This window comes from Bufo gargarizans, chromosome 2 (genome assembly GCF_014858855.1).
Source record: "Bufo gargarizans isolate SCDJY-AF-19 chromosome 2, ASM1485885v1, whole genome shotgun sequence".
NCBI lineage: Eukaryota > Metazoa > Chordata > Amphibia > Anura > Bufonidae > Bufo > Bufo gargarizans.
In genome coordinates this window covers 13,064,519-13,085,346 of record NC_058081.1, presented here as the reverse complement: position 1 = coordinate 13,085,346, position 20,828 = coordinate 13,064,519, and the positions used below count along the sequence as shown (strand labels likewise).

The window sequence follows — 20,828 nt, the reverse complement described above, 5'->3', positions numbered from 1 at the left end:
TGGCACTGTTTTTTTATTTTATTTTAACAACATTCATCTGACAGGGTAGATCATGTGCTATTTTTAGAGAGCAGGTTGGTACAGACGCGATGATATCAAATGTGTCTACTTTGTTTCTTTCAGTTTTACATAATAAAGCATTTTTGAAATAAAAAATTTTTTGTGTATCCATTTTCTGAACGCCATATTATTTTTATTTTACTGTCGATTGTCTTGTGCAGGGGCTCGTTTTTAGCAGGAGTAGTTGACCTTTTTATTGGTACAATTTTTTGCTATACATATGATTTTTTTGATCATTCATTATTACACATTATGGGGCAAGGTGACCAAAAAATTGGTTGTTTTAGCACAGTTTTTATTTATTTATTTTTACAACGTTCACCTGAGGGGTTAGATCATGTAATTCTTTTTTTAGAACAGATCATTACGGATGTGGTGATACCTAATATGTAAACTTTTTCTTATTTATTTAAGTTTTTTACAAAAATAGATTTTTTTAAACCAAAAAATTATGTTTTAGTGTCTCCATAGTCTGAGAGACATAGCTTTTATTTTTTGACCGATTGCCTTAGTTATGTCTCATTTTTTGTGGGATGAGGCGGTTTTATTGGTACCATTTTGTGGAACATACGCCTTTTTAAACACTTGGTGTTGCACTTTATGTGGTGTAAGGTGACAAAAATAGCTTTTTTTTACACCGTTTTTATTTAAATTTTTTGGTGTTTATCGGACTGGGTGGATCACGTTATATGTTTGTAGAACTGACCGTCACGGACGTGGCAATACCAAATGTGTTTACTTTATTTATGTGAAACCTTTTTTTATTTACGGTATTTTTTATAAAACACATTATTTTAATTTTTTTATATATTTTTTTATTTTACCACAGGGATGAGGGAAAAATAACGCAACCGGCACTGCTACATGTGCCTATATGGTCACTGGAGTGCATAAACCGCTTGGATCCCGAACCTTCACGGTGGTGCTCTATCGGTGGTACAGTAGTTACGATAATAGCATGAAGAAGAAAGCACCGCAGCGCTCACCACTGGTCACAAAGTTGCTGCTTGCAGTTTAAATTTCAGATACACATCGTGGACGTGGACAGGACACAGGTGAATGGATAGGCTACAGCTGTTACGCGCTGTGTTGCGCTTTGTCAAGCCTCCTGTGATGTGGAGGTGGAGGGGGCTAGAAATACCCCCATCTCGTGCACGTCACTGGTTACAATTGAAGTGATATAAAAAACATGTGTGTTAAAACCAATCAGATGAAAACGGCAAAGTCATTCTTGTCATTTAACCCTAGAGGGCCCATGGCTTGTGTTTTGATTATCCAGGCAGCTTCTCTCTGCAGGAGAATGCATTTTCTGTCCCCCCCCCCCTCTCATGGGGGTGTGGACCACTTCTATACCTGCACATTTCAAAATCTCACTGTTCCCCGCATGTTTATTATGTATACGCTCAATTAATCTAGTTGCTCCATTCCTGGTAATATTAGATTTTTTGTGTTCCCTAAAACGTACATATAGGCCCCTGTGTGTCTTCCCAATGTAAAATCTCCCGCATGGGCACAAAATCGCATACACAGCATATTGGGTCTTGCAGTGTATGAATTGTTTGACTACATGTCCTACATGTCCTACAGCTGCAGGTATTTCTGCTTGTATACATGTGCGCACATAGAGCAGTGTCCACATGCAAAGTTTCCTCTGGGGGCACTCCTGCGCAGCCAGTTGTCAACTGGACGGGGAAGGCTGCTCCTGACAACAGCGTCCCCTATAGTCTTACTCCTGCGGAAGCTGACAATTGGCGGATTGTCCACCATAGCTGCCAGGGAGGGATCCCTCTGCAGCATCTGCCAGTTATTCAAAATTACTGTCTTGATAGTGGAAGCCATTGGGGAAAAGTCAAAAGCACCTCTGGAGGGACACTTCACTTTTATTTTTATTTTTTTCACTATTGATTTCTCCTGTAACTGAGGCTGACATAGTAGCCCCAGTTACAGGGGAAATACACCCCGAAAGAGGCTGAATAGCATAATACTGAGCTGTACAGCCTCGGTGCAGAGCCGATCGAGGTCTGTGGTAGACCCAACAGCTCCTGCACTCTCCCGGCCCCGACGGTCACATAACCACCGGGCCGGGACAGGAAGCGCATAGCACTTCCTGATCTGTATACACAGCAGTCATTAAGTGCTGTGTATACCTGGGAACTGTCCCTGCCTTTTCTCTGGGGTGCTCTGCTGTCACTGACAGCAGGCCCCCCGCTTTGTAGCTGCACGATTAGCGTGCGGCTGTGATTTATTAAAGGACGTTCATTCAGAGATAGAGATCCACCCATAGGAGGTTTATAGTCAACGGGCAGATGGGAAGTGGTTAAAGGAGTTGTCTGACTTCAGTAAGTGGCATTTATAGTGTAGAGAAAGTTTATATGAGCAACTTACTTACTTTACTGGCTGGATTCATTTTTCCATCACATTATACACGGCTCGTTTCCATGGATACAGACCACCCTACAATCTAGCAGTGGTGGTCATGCTTGCACACTATAGGCAAAAGCGTCAGCCTCTCTGGTGGCCGGGATCATAGGAGCACACATAGGGTTGTGCTTTATCCTATAGTGTGCAAGCATGACCACCACTGATGGATTGCAGAACCGAGCAGTGTATAACGTGATGGAAAAATGAACCCAGGAAGCAATATGGATAATAATAATATATTAGTAAGTGGCTTGTATTAACTTTCTCTACATGATAAATCCGACTTACTGAAGTGAGACCACCCCTTTAAGACCATGTTCCCTTGATCATGGGGGTCCCACCAATCAGACACTTATCATCTGTCCAGTCATATCTGTTTCACCTTTTCACATTCCCTATCCTTAAAGGTTTTCTTTGGGTGTAAAATAACAAAACAAAAAAAGAAATTTTGGGACACACCTTCTCATTCAAAGAGTTTTCTTTATTTTCATGACTATGAAAATTGTAGATTCACACTGAAGGCATCAAAACTATGAATTAACACATGTGGAATTATATACATAACAAAAAAGTGTGAAACAACTGAAAATATGTCATATTCTAGGTTCTTCAAAGTAGCCACCTTTTGCTTTGATTACTGCATTGCACACTCTTGGCATTTTCTTGATGAGCTTCAAGAGGTAGTCACCTGAAATGGTCTTCACTTCACAGGTGTGCCCTGTCAGGTTTAATAAGTGGGATTTTTTGCCTTATAAATGGGGTTGGGACCATCAGTTGCGTTGTGGAGAAGTCAGGTGGATACACAGCTGATAGTCCTACTGAATAGACTGTTAGAATTTGTATTATGGCAAGAAAAAAGCAGCTAAGTAAAGAAAAACGAGTGGCCATCATTACTTAAAGAAATGAAGGTCAGTCAGTCTGAAAAATTGGGAAAACTTTTAAAGAGTCCCCAAGTGCAGTCACAAAAACTATCAAGCGCTACAAAGAAACTGGCCCACATGCGGACCGCCCCAGGAAAGGAAGACCAAGAGTCACCTCTGCTGCGGAGGATAAGTTCATCCGAGTCACCAGCCTCAGAAATCGCAGGTTAACAGCAGCTCAGATTAGAGACCAGGTCAATGCCACACAGAGTTCTAGCAGCAGACACATCTCTAGAACAACTGTTAAGAGGAGACTGTGTGAATCAGGCCTTTATGGTAGAATATCTGCTAGGAAACCACTGCTAAGGACAGGCAACAAGCAGAAGAGACTTGTTTGTGCTAAAGAACACAAGGAATGGACATTAGACCAGTGGAAATCTGTGCTTTGGTCTGATGAGTCCAAATTTGAGATCTTTGGTTCCAACCACAGTGTCTTTGTGCGACGCAGAAAAGGTGAACGGATGAACTCTACATGCCTCTGGTTCCCATCGTGAAGCATGGAGGAGGAGGTGTGATGGTGTGGGGGTGCCTAGCTGGTGACACTTTTGGGGATTTATTCAAAATTGAAGGCATACTGAACCAGCATGGCTACCACAGCATCTTGCAGCGGCATGCTATTCCATCCGGTTTGCGTTTAGTTGGACCATCGTTTATTTTTCAACAGGACAATGACACCAAACACACCTCCAGGCTGTGTAAGGGCTATTTGACAATGAAGGAGAGTGATGGGGTGCTGCGCCAGATGACCTGGCCTCCAGTCACCGGACCTGAACCCAATCGAGATGGTTTGGGGTGAGCTGGACCGCAGAGTGAAGGCAAAAGGGCAAACAAGTGCTAAGCATCTCTGGGAACTCCTTCAAGACTGTTGGAAGACCATTTCAGGTGACTACCTCTTGAAGCTCATCAAGAGAATGCCAAGAGCGTGCAAAGCAGTAATCAAAGCAAAAGGTGGCTACTTTGAAGAACCTAGAATATGACATATTTTCAGTTGTTTCACACTTTTCTGTTATGTATATAATTCCACATGTGTTAATTCATAGTTTTGATACCTTCAGTGTTAATCTACAATTTTCATAGTCATGAAAATAAAGAAAACTCTTTGAATGAGAAGGTGTGTCGAAACTTTTGGTCTGTACTGTATGTCAAACTAAAATAGAAATGCTCGCATTTTAAAGGGCCTGTGTCCACTTTTCTAGTTATCCTCTATCCACAGGATCGGGAATAACTAAGTGATCTTTGGGGGTCTGAAGGCTGGAGCTCCCACTGATCCCCATTTTTGACTGAGTGGCCGGTGGAGCATATGCCCTGCCTCTCCATCCATTATCTATGGGGATTTTGGAGATGGCGGAGTATAGCGTTAGCTATTTCCAGTGGTCCCAAAGAGAATAAATGGAGCAGCAGGGTGTATGTGTGGCCTGCCACACCATCAAAAAGGGGGAACAGGACCCATTCCTGGGATCAGTGGGGGTTTCAGAATCGGAAGCCACTATTCATATAGTTATGCCCTATGGTGTGGAGAGGATAACTTGAAAACCTGCACAACCTCTTTAAGTCCTCCACCACTCTACCACCAGTATCTCTTTATATGGCAGCAGTGATGCCTGTAAATACAGAATGTCATCACTGCCGCCATGTAAACCATAAGTGTCAATACTGGAGAATGTGACGCACATGTGCAGAATTTTTTCGGGCATAAGTCCAACCCTGTTTTCAGGTCATAACCTTTAACAAAGCCCAAGCAAAGGTGCTAGAGGAGCAACGTGAGCAAATGGAACAAACGGAGGGTCATATCTGAAACAGAGGCATTAGGGTCACCTGAGGCAGGGTAATTGTGGGGATCCTGGAGCAGGGGTAACTAGAGAAGAGGCAATATTAGTGGTGAATTTAGAGGGGGGTATCTGGATCTGGGGTACTTATGGGGGTGCACCTAAAGCAGAGACATTAGGGTCACCTGAGGAAGGGAAATAGTGGGAATCCTGGAGCAGAGGTATTAGGGGGGCAACTGGAGACGATTCAATATTAGGGGTGCTTTTAGAGGGGGGCATCTGGAGCTGGGGCACTTATGGGGGTGCACCTAAAGCAGAGGCATTGCAGGACCTAGGGCAGAGTCTCACCAATGCCACGCTGAACTCTGCAGAGAGCAGCACACATTCATAGATCTGAGTCTACTATAAACAAATCCCCTATATTCCCCTTACAGTATCCTACAGCTCACTAATGTCACACACCTGAGAAATCAGCCCAGCACTGCAGAGGAGTCTCTTTAGCAACCACAATTTCCTAACAGCAGGGAGGGCAGGAGGATGGCCAGACATCTTCTCTCCTCCTTCACTGCCAGCAGCCCCAGAAGTCTAGAAGACACTGCTAGGCCTCCTGTACAATGTACACCAGTAGGAGGCTGCATTACTGTGCGATACTGCTACCTAGTGGTTACAATAATTATCTCTCCTGAGAAAGGAGAAATAATTACTCCTCCATCTTATCTTGGGCGCAGGAGACTGGGGTAGGAAGCTGGAAAAAAAATTATCTGGGTAAGATTACAGCAATACTACACTTGCATCACCATATTCTGACCCCCATAACTTTTTCATGCTTTTGTCTGGGGAGCTGTGTGAGGGCTCATTGATTTGGTGGTGTGACCTGTAGTTTTTATTGATACTATTTAGGAGTGGGTGACTTTTCAGGTCTTCTGGGTGAAGCAACAAAAAAAAAGGCAAATAGACCATTTTAATATTTTTCTTTTATGGTGTTCACCGTATGAGATAAATACAGTTATAATTGACTGGTTTAGGAATTTTGGGAGGCCACACTGCTAAAGATATTTATGTTTAATTTATTAATTACATTTTTTTATATGGCAAAAGGTAGGTGATGATTTTTTTTTTGTTTTTTGTATTTTTAAAAACTTTTATCTGTAGGGGACAATAACATGCAATCGTCAGACTATGGGAGATTTGCTATGTTTCTATAGAACCCTGCCACAGGGGCTGTGCAAGTCTCTAAGCCTTCCAACGGCCTGAGGCTGCCATAGAAACCAAAGCTCCCTCAATCTCAACGCGGAGTAACAATTTTTGGCCTCATGAGCCATAGTCGCCAGTGACTATGGAATCTGTGGGATTAAATGTCTTTGATGGGTGTAATCGCCAATCACATACAGTACATTGCCTTCAGGTGTCTACTGTGTAAAACAGCAGTCACCAGGCAGCTATGGCATCCACTCAGCTTCAGAGAAGGTGTTGTGGTTAAAGATCTGTACATGGTAGAGGTCATTAAGGGTTTAAATTAAGTTGAATGTATACTAATTATTTGTGAATTTGCATTACAACTAGTGTTGAGCAAACTGAAGTATGCAAAGTGGACTTTGATCCAAATTTCAGGGAAATTTCGATTAGTAGAGAATCTGAATTTCCTCGTGCTTTGTGATAACGAATCAATTTTCACTGAAAAAAGAAATCACTCACCTCATCCAGTTGAAGAATTTAGAGGCCACCGCGACCAGCTTGATTTAAGATCCCACGCAAAATGTTGTGTGCGGTGGCGTTTGACGTCATCCCGACTGCCAGTGTGCTGATGTTATCACGCACTGCTCATGATTTCGAGCTGGATCTTAAATAAAGATGGCTGTGGCGGCCTCTTTGCACTCAAATGCATGAGGTGAGTATGATTTTAAAAAAAATGTAACCCCTGGAAGGCTTTCATTCTTACATCACATTTCGCAATCAGTGATGAACGCAGCATCTGAGGGGTTCAATGATGGGGACGGCACAATCACTGCTCTCTGTCATTGTGCCCACTAGTGATGAGCGGCATAGGCAATATTCGTTTTCGTGATATTTCGCTAATTTTTCGCATAATATTTGCAATAAATTAGCAAATTCCAGCATTTGTGATCTCCAGTCATTATTATAGCAATCGTGCAAATCGGCACTAATGATGCGCATATTTTTTGCGCAAGACTTGCAACTTCACATTTTAGCAGGTCTGACTACATATTACTGATTGGTGCACTAAGTGTTGTTGTGACATCACAGCACTATGTCTGCAGCATGTGTATGTGGACAGCAGAGAAACGGTAATTCCTATCACACTACCTAACTCCCTGCACTGGAACCTATCAGCTCCACTATATCAGGATATAACCTACACTGACTATCTCCCAATAACTATCTGTATTACATCTATGAGCTAACTAACTATCTAATGTAATTGGATAAGGAATAGAATCCAGATGATAGCACAGAGCACAGCAACGTCACTGCTCTCTCTCTCAGAACTGCAAAAAAACTGCAGAAAATTGCTGCTGGGGAGGTTCTTATATAGTAAGGGGTAGGCAACTTTCCTATTGGTTGCTAGGGATGTTGCTAAGCTCTGACAAAGATATTTCAGCCTTCTCATTGGCCCACAAGCAAGAAGGGAGGTTACTGATGAAAAAAAAAAAAATCTAGAATATATAGCACTATATTCTACATCTTCACAAATTCTCGAAGCACCAATATTCGCAATAAAAATTAGTGATTAGAATATTCACGATCAACACCATTGTCAACTACATAAAAAGGAATTGCGCTTCGTGACAAAATAATTCATCACAAAGTGAATTTCATTTTGTAATTCGGCGATGCAGCCAAAACACATTTTTGTAGACTTTGCTCATCTCTATTTATAACTTACTTGCATACAAAAATACTGTATACACAAGTACATCAGCCTGGGTACGAACAAGAACTGTACATAGGCATCATGAGTAGGGCTCGGCCGAATACCCCGGGTGCTCGAGTACAATTTAATACAATCAAAGTGAATGGGAGACCCGAGCATCAAACCAGGCACCCCCTTCTCTGAAGAATAGAGGGTGTATGGTTTACAAAAAAGGTTAGAAATTGATGGAAACCCCATCAAAATGGTTTGGAAACAGCATTAAGAGGATGGCTGGATGCATCTTGGACTCCTATCATCTATGACATACAATAGACAACCACACAAAGGCTATATGCCAAAAGGAAGCCAACAATCTATCCATGAGACAGATAACAGTCAGCATACCTTACAATGGCAGCCTTGTGCACTATTAGTATTCCAAACCATCTCTTATCTGGCATCTGACATGTGCATATGGGAAAGAAATGCAAATGAGCAGAATCTGCCTTGTTTTTCAGCTGAAAAACCATTTGCATGGAAAATTTGCGATCTACACTACTCATGAACAGCGCCATCTATTGGATTCATAGTCTTGTCATAAGACTATGAAACCAATAGATGGCGCTGTTCATGAGTCATTACAAGCAGGGCAATAGTCCTCAGATACACTCTAGCAAGCATATATTACCACAGATAAAGTGCTAGAAGATGTGTAAATGATAGCAGCAATCCGATATACACCTCAGTGTTAGCGCAGGCTACTATAGGCTGAGTGCTACACGGTGTGTGGACTCTGTTGAGCAGGGTGCCCCGCTTACTAGCGACCCACCAAGATGAACAGTGCCATCTATTGGTTTCATAGTCTTATGACAAGACTAATAATCTTGTCATAAGACTATGAAACCAATAGATGGCGCTGTTCATGAGTAGTGTAGATTGCAAATTTTCTATGCAAATGGTTTTTCAGCTGAAAAACAAGGCAGATTCTTCTCATTTGCATGTCTTTCCCATATGCTGCATTCATGACCCCATGATGACCTCTTGTCTGCAGTGGTGTCTGAATCAGTGTGTGTATATACTCATAAGCACTTCCTACTTTACTCTTGCTATATATATGCTGTGAACTGTGAATAGTAATGCCTTCTAGTGCAATGTTTTTTTTTTTTTTCTAGTGTAATGCTTTAGTTTAAATGTCAGTTCTTGTTCCCCTGTCCATGGCATCTAGGATTGCTCCAAACAACATTTGATTGTTTTGTACATTGTATTACATTGTATTGTACAGTGACAATAAAGGCATCTTATCTTATCTTATCTATGCACATGTTTATGCAAATGAGTTTTTACATGACAAAACTGTATAGAAAGATTATTGAATATTATGTTAGGACAATCATAAAACTTTTTGTCACCCTAATGATATTGGATAAGCCATCCAACAGATGTGAAGCAACTTTAAGGCTTACTGGCTCTCATTCAGATGAGAGCTGGTTTGGAATGTCTCATAGTGCACAAGGCTGCCATTGTAAGGTAAGCTGACTGTTATCTGTCTTATGGATAGATTGATGGCTTGTACATATCTGGCTTTTGGCATATAGCCTTTGTGTGGTTGTCTATTGTATGTCATAGATAATAGGAGTCCAAGACACATCCAGCCATCCTCTTAATGCTGTTTCCAAACCATTTTGATGGGTTTTTCCTCAATTTCTAACCTTTTTTTGTGAACCAGACATCCAAACAGGGGTTGCCTGGGGTTTTCCCATTGACTTCCATTATGCTCGGGTGCTCAGTAGAGCACTCGAGCATACCGATGTGTTCGGCCAGAGCACACGAGCACTTTGGTGCTTGATCAACACTAATCATGAGCAGATAACCCTAGGGTCTACACATGAAATGACATGATCAGAGGAGGTTCCCCCCCATCGTTCTTTTCTTTCTATGTCATCAGTAGTGTTGAGCGCAAATATTCGAATAGCGAATATTAATCGTAAATATCGCAATTTTGCAAATTTACGAAAATTACGAATATAGTGCCATATATTCACAATTTTTTTTACATCTGAAAACATGATTCCTCCCTGCTTCTATCTTGTGGGTCAATGAGTCATTGGCCCACCAGCAACTTAAGCACGGATCTGAGTTTTCACAAACTCAGGGAAAACTCAGATCCGATGGTATTTTCTAACCCACATGTGATCCAATAGTGACGGGGCCGCTTGTCGGGGAGGAGTATGCGAACGACCGTACAGATTGGAAAAAAATAGATGAATATTCTAAATAACGAATATATTCCTTTTATTGCTATATATTTGTTTGTTTAGAATATTCGTCATTTTATTTTCCATATGAAAGCATGTTTCATATGGAAAATAAAATGACGAATATTCTAAACAAACAAATATATAGCAATAAAAGGAATATATTCGTTATTTAGAATATTCATCTATTTTTTTCCAATCTGTACGGTCGTTCGCATACTCCTCCCCGACAAGCGGCCCCGTCACTATTGGATCACATGTGGGTTAGAAAATACCATCGGATCTGAGTTTTCCCTGAGTTTGTGAAAACTCAGATCCGATGGTATATTCTAACCAACGGGCGTTCCCATGGTGATGGGGACGCTTGTCAGGGAGGAGTATGCGAACGACCGCACAGATTGAAAAAAAAAAAAAAGAATATTTTAAATAACGAATATATTTGCTATATTGCTATAACTTTTTTTTTTGAATATTCATCACATTCGTCATATTCTAAAACACAAAGTTATAGCAATATAGCGAATATTTGTAAAATACACATATAGACTGCAATTTAGATAACATAGTGCTATAGTAATTTTTTTTTAATAGTGTACATTTTTTCCAAATCTGAACTTCAGAAGAGACAAATAAATTATACTATAAAAAAAAGATTATAGCACTATATTAGCAAAATTGCAGTGTATATGTGTATTTTATGAATATTCGCTATATTGCTATAACTTTGTTTTTTAGAATATTTGTAATATTCTAAAACTAGAAAATTTAGGAAATATAGCGAATATTCGTAAAATACACATATAGACTGCAATTTAGATAATATAGTGCTATAGTATATTTTTTATAGTATATTTTTTTGTCTCTTCTGAAGTTCAGATTTGGAAAAAAAATTACACTATTAGAAAAAAAATACTATAGCACTATATTAGCTAAATTGCAGTCTATATGTGTATTTCACGAATATTCGCTATATTGCTATAACTTTGTGTTTAAGAATATGATGAATATTCTAAAAAACAAAGTTATAGCAATATAGCGAATATATTCGTTATTTAAAATATTCATTTTCAGATTTGGAAAAAATGTACACTATTAAAAAATAAATACTATAGCACTATATTAGCTAAATTGCAGTCTACAGTCGGATGCAAAAGTTTGTGCAACCTTGTTAATCGTCATGATTTTCCTGTATAAATCGTTGGTTGTTACGATAAAAATGTCAGTTAAATCTATCATATAGGAGACACACACAGTGATATTTGAGAAGTGAAATGAAGTTTATTGGATTTACAGAAAGTGTGCTATAATTGTTTAAACAGAATTAGGCAGGTGCATAAATTTCAGAAGAGGGTTCCATGTGTTCCACGAAAGGGGGATGCCCTTTCTTTGTAATGCCTTATCCCCGCCTTGATGCAATGCATCCTTGAGGTACCCCCGAGACCTCTGGCACTTGATATTGTGATTATTTGCCTGGAGGTACATTAGGCGGTCACTGGATACATTTTTTTACTGTAGGCCACTGGAGTACTGGCCCTAACAATGAGGCATTCACCGAACAGAAAAGAACTTGTGGTTATGTGGCTTGAGGTACATTAGGCGGTCACTGGATAAATTTTTTTACTGTAGGCCAGTACAAATACATGTCAAATACATATGTTTAAAAGACCTAAAAATAGGAAATTGGATTAAAAACATGGCTAACAAAATCCCCCCTCTTGAATAAACTCAAAATGATAATAGGTGAAATTCAATTACACGTGGTCATCACAGGTGTTGAATTCCTCTGAGCTCCATGCCTCATTCATTTTTAGAAATTTGAGGTAGTCCACACTGTCGGGAGCTAGGCAAGTGCTCTTATCAGTCATAATCCCCCTGCTGCGCTGAACATCCTTTCGGACAGGACACTCAACGAGGCGCAAGCCAAGAGTTCCATGGAAAATTGTTCCAGCTCTGGCCACAGGTCAAGCCTACACATCCAGTAGTCCAGGGGTTCCTTGCTTCACAGAGCTTCCACATCGGCCGTTAACCCGATGTAGTCGGACACCTGTCGGTCTATGAGTTCCCTGAGGCTGGATCGGAGAGCAGCTGTCGATGGGTTGGCTGCAAGAATGATCTCATATCCGAAGTGACTAACACATCTTCAAACCGCCCTCTTCTTGCAGGCCGTGTAGGATTGGTACCCGCACCTGTTTCGCTGTGGGAGGAAATTCTTCTGCCAGCGGCCGCAACAGCAGAATGCAGCATCTCTAGCAGCAAGCCCTGGAAATGCTGCATTCTGACAGCCCTCTGTGATGCTGGTTACATGTCCGCCATTTTGTGTTTGTAGCGGTGGTCTAAGTACGTTGTCACCCAGTACTGGTCCTTGTCCTTTATGCTTTTTATACGGGGGTCCCTCTTCAAACATTGGAGCATGAAGGCCCCTATTTGCACTAAATTGGAAGCGGTGGAGCGCCCTGGCTCCTGCTCATCGCCCAGGATAATGTCGTCCTAGGTCTCCTCCCCCCATCCACGGACAACACCAGGGATCCCGAAAAGTTTAAAGCCTGCTCTTCTTGCTCCTCCTCCTCTCCCCAGGCACCATCCTTGTCTGACTCCTCTTCAGACTCCTGCTGACTTGTCTCAGATGGAGTAGCCCTCCTTGGGATTTCATTCATCATTGCGACTTCCTCATCTTCCAGCTCATGCTCCTCGACGGCTTTATCAATGACACGATGCAATGCATGCTCCACAAAGAAGGCGTAATGTACGATGTCACTGATGGCACCCTGACTGCGACTGACCAGTTTGGTGATCTCATCAAATACCTTCAGAATGCAGAAGTGTGCATGCATCGAACATGAGCAGCCACTGGTGCAGTGAAAAGAAACCAAGCTCCCCAGAACCTGTCCTGCTGCAGAGTTCGTACAGGTAGTCATTAATGGCACATTGCTGCTGAAGCAGCCTTTCAAGCATATACAAGGTGGAGTTCCAGAGCGTCAGGCTGTCACAAATCAAATGTCTGACGGGCAGGTGGTGTCGCCGATGAACGTCAGCAAGGCGAGCCATGGCCGTATAAGATCTTCTAAAATGGCCAGAGATTTTGACGGCCTGTCGCAAGATGTCCTGGACCCTGTGGTATTTGGCAACAAATCTCTGCATGAATAAGTTCAGGACGTGTGCCATGCATGTCACGTGTGTCATTTTGCCCTGTTTCAGTGCGCTCAGCAGATTGGCACCGTTGTTGCACAACACTTTACCAAATGTCAAATTGAGCAGGGTTAACCACTGATAAGCCTGTGACTGCAGAGCTGAAAGGAGTGCAGGACAGGTGTGGCTCTTGGCTTCCAGGCACAACAGACGCAGCACAGCATGGCAATGTCTCACCTGGTACTTTGAATAGGTACTGGGGATCTTGGGGGGTGCAGCGGAAGAGGTGGTAGCAGTGGAAAAAGAGGAGTCAGCCGAGGAGGAGACGGAGGATGGAGTAGGAGGAGGAGAAGAAGAAGCAGGCCTGCATGCAATCGGTGGCGGTAACACCAAATGCACACGGGTGCCACGGGTTACATGCTTGACGGCCGTCAGAAGGTTCACCCAGTGGGCAGCAAAAGTTATGTACCTTCCCTGCCCATGTTTGCTAGACCATGTGTCTGACATTGTGTGCCAGAGATATATTCACTTGCCACTGAACGTGACCATATAGCTCTGGGATGCCCTTCTGGGAGAAATATTTCCTTTCGGGGACCTTCCATTGCGGTGTGCCAATGGCCACAAATTTTCTAAATGCCTCCGAGTCCACCAGTTTATATGGCAGTAGTTGTCAGGCTACCAGTTCCGACAAGCCAGCGGTCAGCCGTTGGGCAAGAGGATTATCTGGCGTCATCAACTTTTTACGCGCGAACATTTGAGCCACGTAAGCCGTAAGCCTGCCTTCTGCCAGATGAACGTGACGATGGCACAGTGGAAGGTGGAGTGGAGGACAAATGGGAGCAGAGAGGAGAAGAGGAAGGACGTGGAGCGCCGGGAGTGTGGCTTTGTGGGTTCTGACGGCGTTGCTCCCACTGGGCTCGGTGATTGGAGGCCAGGTGCCTTCATAAGGCGGTCATCCCTAGGTGAGTGTTGGGCTTACCGCAACTTATGCGTTGACAGCACAGGCTGCAGATGGCAACACTATTATCAGCAGATGACACGTTAAAACAAGTCCACACTGCGGAGCCATGTGCCGACGTCCTGGGAGCGCAAGATGTGACCGTGCATGGTGGATGGCTCACTCCAGATACATTTGCAGTCTTCTTTTTGCCTCCTGTGCACTGCGAGTTCTGCCTGCTTCTCATCCTTCTCCTCCCTATCTGCTGCTCCGTCTCTTCCTCTGAACGCCAATCCTCTTCCTCTTTTGTGGGCACCCACGTGATGTCCATCGACACGTCATCCTCGTCAACTTTACCACCACTGACATTAGAGATCTCAGAGTAGGCGGCAACAGCGGGGACCACCCTCCTTGGGCTAATCTGGGTACTGTCATCAGACCGCTGGGTGTCAGCGGTTGCTGCCTCCTCTTCCTCCTCTGATGCCAAGAATGGCTGTGCATCTTTAAGGTCTGGGAATGGATGGGAAAATAATTCCTCTGACTTGAGTGGAGAGGCTATGGTGGTGGTGTTGTCTTTGGGGGTGTACACAGCAGAGAGGGTGCAGATACAGAGGATGAGGAGGGTGCAGAAGGGGAAGGCTGAGTGAGCCACTCAACCAACTGTGGTGCGTCCTTTGACGTAATCGCACGCACCTTCTCCAACTTACCACTTAGGCTCCAGCCTGGTGCACCTGCCCGACCACTACCAGCCCTGTGGAACGCCCCGCCTCTTCCTCTGTCTGTCATTTTCAAAATGACTTTGTGCCAAAGTCCCTAGAGAAGAGCAGTATTTGTTGAAACCGGTGTATCGCAGGCTTTAATCAATATTTGGTCTAAGCAGGTATATAGCACCCCAAAATCATTATTTTGTAATAGCAGGTATATTGCACCCCTCAATAGGTATTTAGTGGAATCAGGTATTCAGAACCCCATAATCAATATTTGGTGTAAGCAGGTATATTGCACCCCTAAATCAGTATTTTGTTGAAGCTGGTATATCGCAGGCGTTAATCAATATTTGGTGTAAGCAGGTATATCGTAGGCCTCAATTAATACTTAGTGTAAGCAGGTATATCGCACCCCTAAATCTGTATTTTGTGGAGCAGGTATATAGAACCCCTGAATCAATATTTGGTGGAAGTAGGTATATCGCACCCCTAAATCTTTATTGTGTTGAAGCCGGTGTAATGCTTGTCTTTATACATACCTGGAGTTTCGCAGCAGAACCGCACACAACTGCTGCACAATACAAAGTTTGGCGCAATGCAAAAGAAATATGGTGGATACGAATATTGCCATATGTTCTCATGTTCAGCAAATCGCGAACGGGCAGAGTTTGCAGTGAAACGACAGCCGGGCGAACCACAAGGCCATCTTTAATGTCTGGAATAAAGATGAGAGAATCAATTCTGAAATTTGAATACATTTTTTACAAACACTTGCATGCAGGATTTATTTTCCATCTAACATAAGGGATCTCACACAGAAGTGATGCCAAATATGCATAACTGAGAAGAATGAATCCTTAAATACAGGATACATTCATTTCTTTTATTTATTTTTCTGTTCTTCTGACAAATTAGAACAATGGAAAAATAAACTGTGATATGGACCCAGCCTTATTGGTGTAGATACACCCATTGTTCTTCTAGGCTCTTCTGAATTTTAATGCTGATATATTTCAGTTTGTTATTATCATCATCCAGGCAATGCAAGAGAATAATGTCACCCTCATCTCAGATGTCATCCTTCTGGGTTTCCAAAATCTCCAAAACTTCAAATCCCTATTTTTTTCTACATTTTTCTTGATTTACTTTACAACCATGTGTGGAAATGTCTTGATCATCCTCCTGGTGTCTTCTAGCAAGAACCTCCATTCTCCCATGTACTTCTTCCTTACACATCTCTCCTTAGCTGACATCCTGCTGAGCACAGACATTGCCCCACAAATGCTCTCCACAGTTCTAAGGGGGCCGATCACAATATCTTTTACAAGTTGCATCTCACAGTTTTACTTTTTTGCAGTTTCTGAATGTTCAGAGTGTCTGCTCCTCAGCGTGATGTCTTATGACCGATTTTCAGCTATTTGCAACCCGTTGCATTATAACATTGTTATGAACAGTGCATTTTGTGTCAAGTTGGCGACCATGTCTTGGCTGTTGAGTTTCTTGATCATACTGATTGACACAACGACGATAGCTCTTCTACAGTTTTGTGGGCCCAACGTCATTGACCATTTCTTTTGTGATTATCCCCTCATATTGGAGCTTTCTTGCTCAGATGTCTTTGTAGTTCAGCTAGAAGTAATTTTTCTGAGTTTTCCGGTGCTTTTTGTTCCATTTGCAATAATTTTGGTGTCTTATATTTGTATTCTACGAGTAATTTTTAAAATCTCATCGATCACTGGGAAACATAAAGCCTTCTCCACCTGTAGCTCTCACCTCACTACTGTATCAGTCTTTTATATAACTTTGTTTTGTATTTATGTCCTTTCAACTGGACAGGAATCGTCCACAAGTAAACTCTTATCTTTGTTTTACACAGTGGGGACCCCATTGATAAACCCAATTATATACAGTCTGAGGAACAAAGACATAAAAGAAGCCTTTAGAAAACGTATGAATCGGGCATGGCCTCCATGCAAGACAAGATAGTTCCACATCTGAGGCAATGTATCAGCAGCAATGCTCACTTAGTAGCCACAGATACAGGTCCTTCAAAAAAAATTAGCATATTGTGATAAAGTTCATTATTTTCTGTAATGTACTGATAAACATTAGACTTTCATATATTTTAGATTCATTACACACAACTGAAGTAGTTCAAGCCTTTTATTGTTTTAATATTGATGATTTTGGCATACAGCTCATGAAAACCCAAACTTCCTATCTAAAAAAATTTGCATATTTCATCCGACCAATAAAAGAAAAGTGTTTTTAATACAAAAAAAGTCAACCTTCAAATAATTATGTTCAGTTATGCACTCAATACTTGGTCGGGAATCCTTTTGCAGAAATGACTGCTTCAATGCGGCGTGGCATGGAGGCAATCAGCCTGTGGCACTGCTGAGGTGTTATGGAGGCCCAGGATGCTTCAATAGCGGCCTTAAGCTCATCCAGAGTGTTGGGTCTTGCGTCTCTCAACTTTCTCTTCCCAATATCCCACACATTCTCTATGGGGTTCAGGTCAGGAGAGTTGGCAGGCCAATTGAGCACAGTAATACCATGGTCAGTAAACCATTGACCAGTGGTGTTGGCACTGTGAGCAGGTGCCAGGTCTGCTGAAAAATGACATCTTCATCTCCATAAAGCTTTTCAGCAGATGGAAGCATGAAGTGCTCCAAAATCTCCTGATAGCTAGCTGCATTGACCCTGCCCTTGATAAAACACAGTGGACCAACACCAGCAGCTGACATGGCACCCCAGACCATCACTGACTGTGGGTACTTGACACTGGACTTCAGGCATTTTGGCATTTCCCTCTCCCCAGTCTTCCTCCAGACTCTTGCACCTTGATTTCCGAATGACATGCAAAATTTGCTTTCATCCGAAAAAAGTACTTTGGACCACTGAGCAACAGTCCAGTGCTGCTTCTCTGTAGCCCAGGTCAGGCGCTTCTGCCGCTGTTTCTGGTTCAAAAGTGGCTTGACCTGGGGAATGCGGCACCTGTAGCCCATTTCCTGCACACGCCTGTACACGGTGGCTCTGGATGTTTCCACTCCAGACTCAGTCCACTGCTTCCGCAGGTCCCCCAAGGTCTGGAATCGGTCCTTCTCCACAATCTTCCTCAGGGTCCGGTCACCTCTTCTCGTTGTGCAGCGTTTTCTGCCACACTTTTTCCTTCCCACAGACTTCCCACTGAGGTGCCTGGATACAGCCCTCTGGGAACAGCCTATTCGTTCAGAAATTTCTTTCTGTGTCTTACCCTCTTGCTTGAGGGTGTCAATGATGGCCTTCTGGACAGCAGTCAGGTCGGCAGTCTTACCCATGATTGCGGTTTGGAGTAATGAACCAGGCTGGGAGTTTTTAAAAGCCTCAGGAATCTTTTGCAGGTGTTTAGAGTTAATTAGTTGATTCAGATGATTAGGTTAATAGCTCGTTTAGAGAACCTTTTCATGATATGCTAATTTTTTTAGATAGGAATTTGGGTTTTCATGAGCTGTATGCCAAAATCAACAATATTAAAACAATAAAAGGCTTGAACTACTTCAGTTGGTGTGTAATGAATCTAAAATATATGAAAGTCTAATGTTTATCAGTACATTACAGAAAATAATGAACTTTATCACAATATGCTAATTTTTTTAGAAGGACCTGTATATCTAAGGCCTCTTGCACACAAATGTTTTTCTTTTTCCATTTACGTTCAGTTTTTTCCATTCCGTATACGGTCCATATACGGAACCATTAATTTCAATGTGTCCGCTAAAAAAACTGAAAGTACTCCGTATGCATTCCATTTCCGTATTTCCATTTTTCTGTCCCATTTAGGGCTTGTTCACACGACCGTGCCGCGTTTTGCGATCTGCAAATTGCGGATCCACAAAACACGGATGCCACCAGTGTGCCTTACGCAATTTGCGGATCAGAACAGGAGGCCCATTATAGAAATGCCTTTTCTTGTCCGCAAAACGGACAAGAATAGGACATGACTCATAATTTTTGCGGCGCTACAGAAAAGAGCAACGGATGCGGACAGCACACGGAGTGCTATCCGTATCTTTTCGGTCCCATTGAAGTGAATGGGTCCGCACCCGAGCCACAAAAAATGCGGCTCGGATGTGGAACAAAACCACGGTCTTGTGAACAAGCCCTTAAAGATAGAACATGTCCCATTATTGCCCGCTAATCACGTTCCGTGGCTCCATTCAAGTCAATGGGGCTGTAAAAAAAATGGAATGGATACAGAATGCATCCGTATGTCTTCCATCTATCGAAAATGTTATTCCCAGCCCAATTTTTCTATGTGATTACTGTATTCTGTATATGCCATGCTTCCGTTTCTGATCCACAAAAAACTGAAATCAAACGTAAGAACGGAATAGAAAAATGGAACTGAAACAGAAACACCACTGAAAAAAAAGAGGATCCGTTAAAAATGGACCGCCAAACACTTAAAAAGCCATACGGTCGTGTGCAAGTGGTCTAAGGGTCATTTTAGATAGACCAATGTGTCAAGAAATTATCGGTAACAAACCGAACGTTCCCAATAATTGCCTAATCGTTATCAGAGGTGACGTATGATGATTTACATGCACCAATCACCTCCGCTGTATGGGGACATATGGTTGTTACAACTGATTGTCTCTGTAGAAAATCATTATTCCTTTGGCAGCAGATCCCTGTTTAGAAAACGCAGGAACAATGATTTTTGGTGCCTGCAGAACAGGATCACAAGATGAACAAATGTCTGATCATCCATTAGGTACTCACCAACAGTGATGGCCAGTTCGCATTGTTCGCCTGTGAACATATGCGGGCTGCCATCTTTTTTCACAAGTCCGGTCTGAAAACAAGTGCGGTCAGCGGGAGCAGGCAGTTCCGAGAACAGCCACCGGGGGCCTTCATCGGGCTGTTGTCGGAACTGCCTGCTCCCGGTGACCGCATTTGTTTTCAGACCGGCTCGCAGCACAGGCACAGGTAAGGGCTTACCTGTGCCTCGCCGGACTTGTAAAAATATGGCAGCCCGCATATGTTCGCGGGCGAGCAATCCGAACTGGCCATCACTGCTCACCAACTCCTTTTACACAGGCCAATTATTGGGAACAAGCATTTATACAAGTGTGCCTCATCCACAGTAATCGGCCTGATTGTTGGCCCATGAAAAAGGACCTTAGGAAACACAGATTAACGGCTCGTTCACACGACCATGCCGCAAATTGCGGATATGCAAAAAACAGATGGCGCCCGTGTACATCCAACAATTTGCGGAACGAAACAGGAGGCCTATTATAGAAATGCCTATTCTTGTCTGCAAAACGGACAAGAATAGTACAGGACTTATCATTTTTGCGGGGCCACGGAACGGAGCAACGGATGCGGACAACACACAGAATGCTGTCCACATCTTTTGCGGACCCATTGAAATGAATGGTTCCGTATGCAAAACGCAGAAAACGGCCCGTATACGGAATGCAAAATACGTTCGTGTGAACGAGCCCTAAGCTAGCACAAACCATCCCGATTACTTTAAGCTTACTTTTGAGCATTGTAGAGAGTACCTACCATAGATTCATACTTCATACGAAATTGAAAACTAAAGGTGTGACTGGTTCATTGCCAAAGGGGCTTCAATTATGCCCTGAGTAAAGGGGTTCAATACTTATGTCAAAGCAAGAGTTTAGCTTCTACTTTTCAATTAATTAGCAAACATTTTGAACTTCCGGTTTTTACTTTTTCATTATGGGGGATTGAGTGAAGAATGAAGTTAGAA

The 20,828-nt window shown here is 42.6% G+C and overlaps 1 protein-coding gene across 1 annotated transcript; it reads left to right on the top strand.

The window, feature by feature from the left end:
• Positions 1-16,105: 16,105 nt before the first annotated feature.
• LOC122925452 (olfactory receptor 10A4-like) lies at positions 16,106-17,050 on the top strand. The gene has a single exon (XM_044276810.1). The coding sequence runs from the start codon at positions 16,106-16,108 to the stop codon at positions 17,048-17,050; it is 945 nt and encodes a 314-aa protein (XP_044132745.1).
• Positions 17,051-20,828: the final 3,778 nt, after the last annotated feature.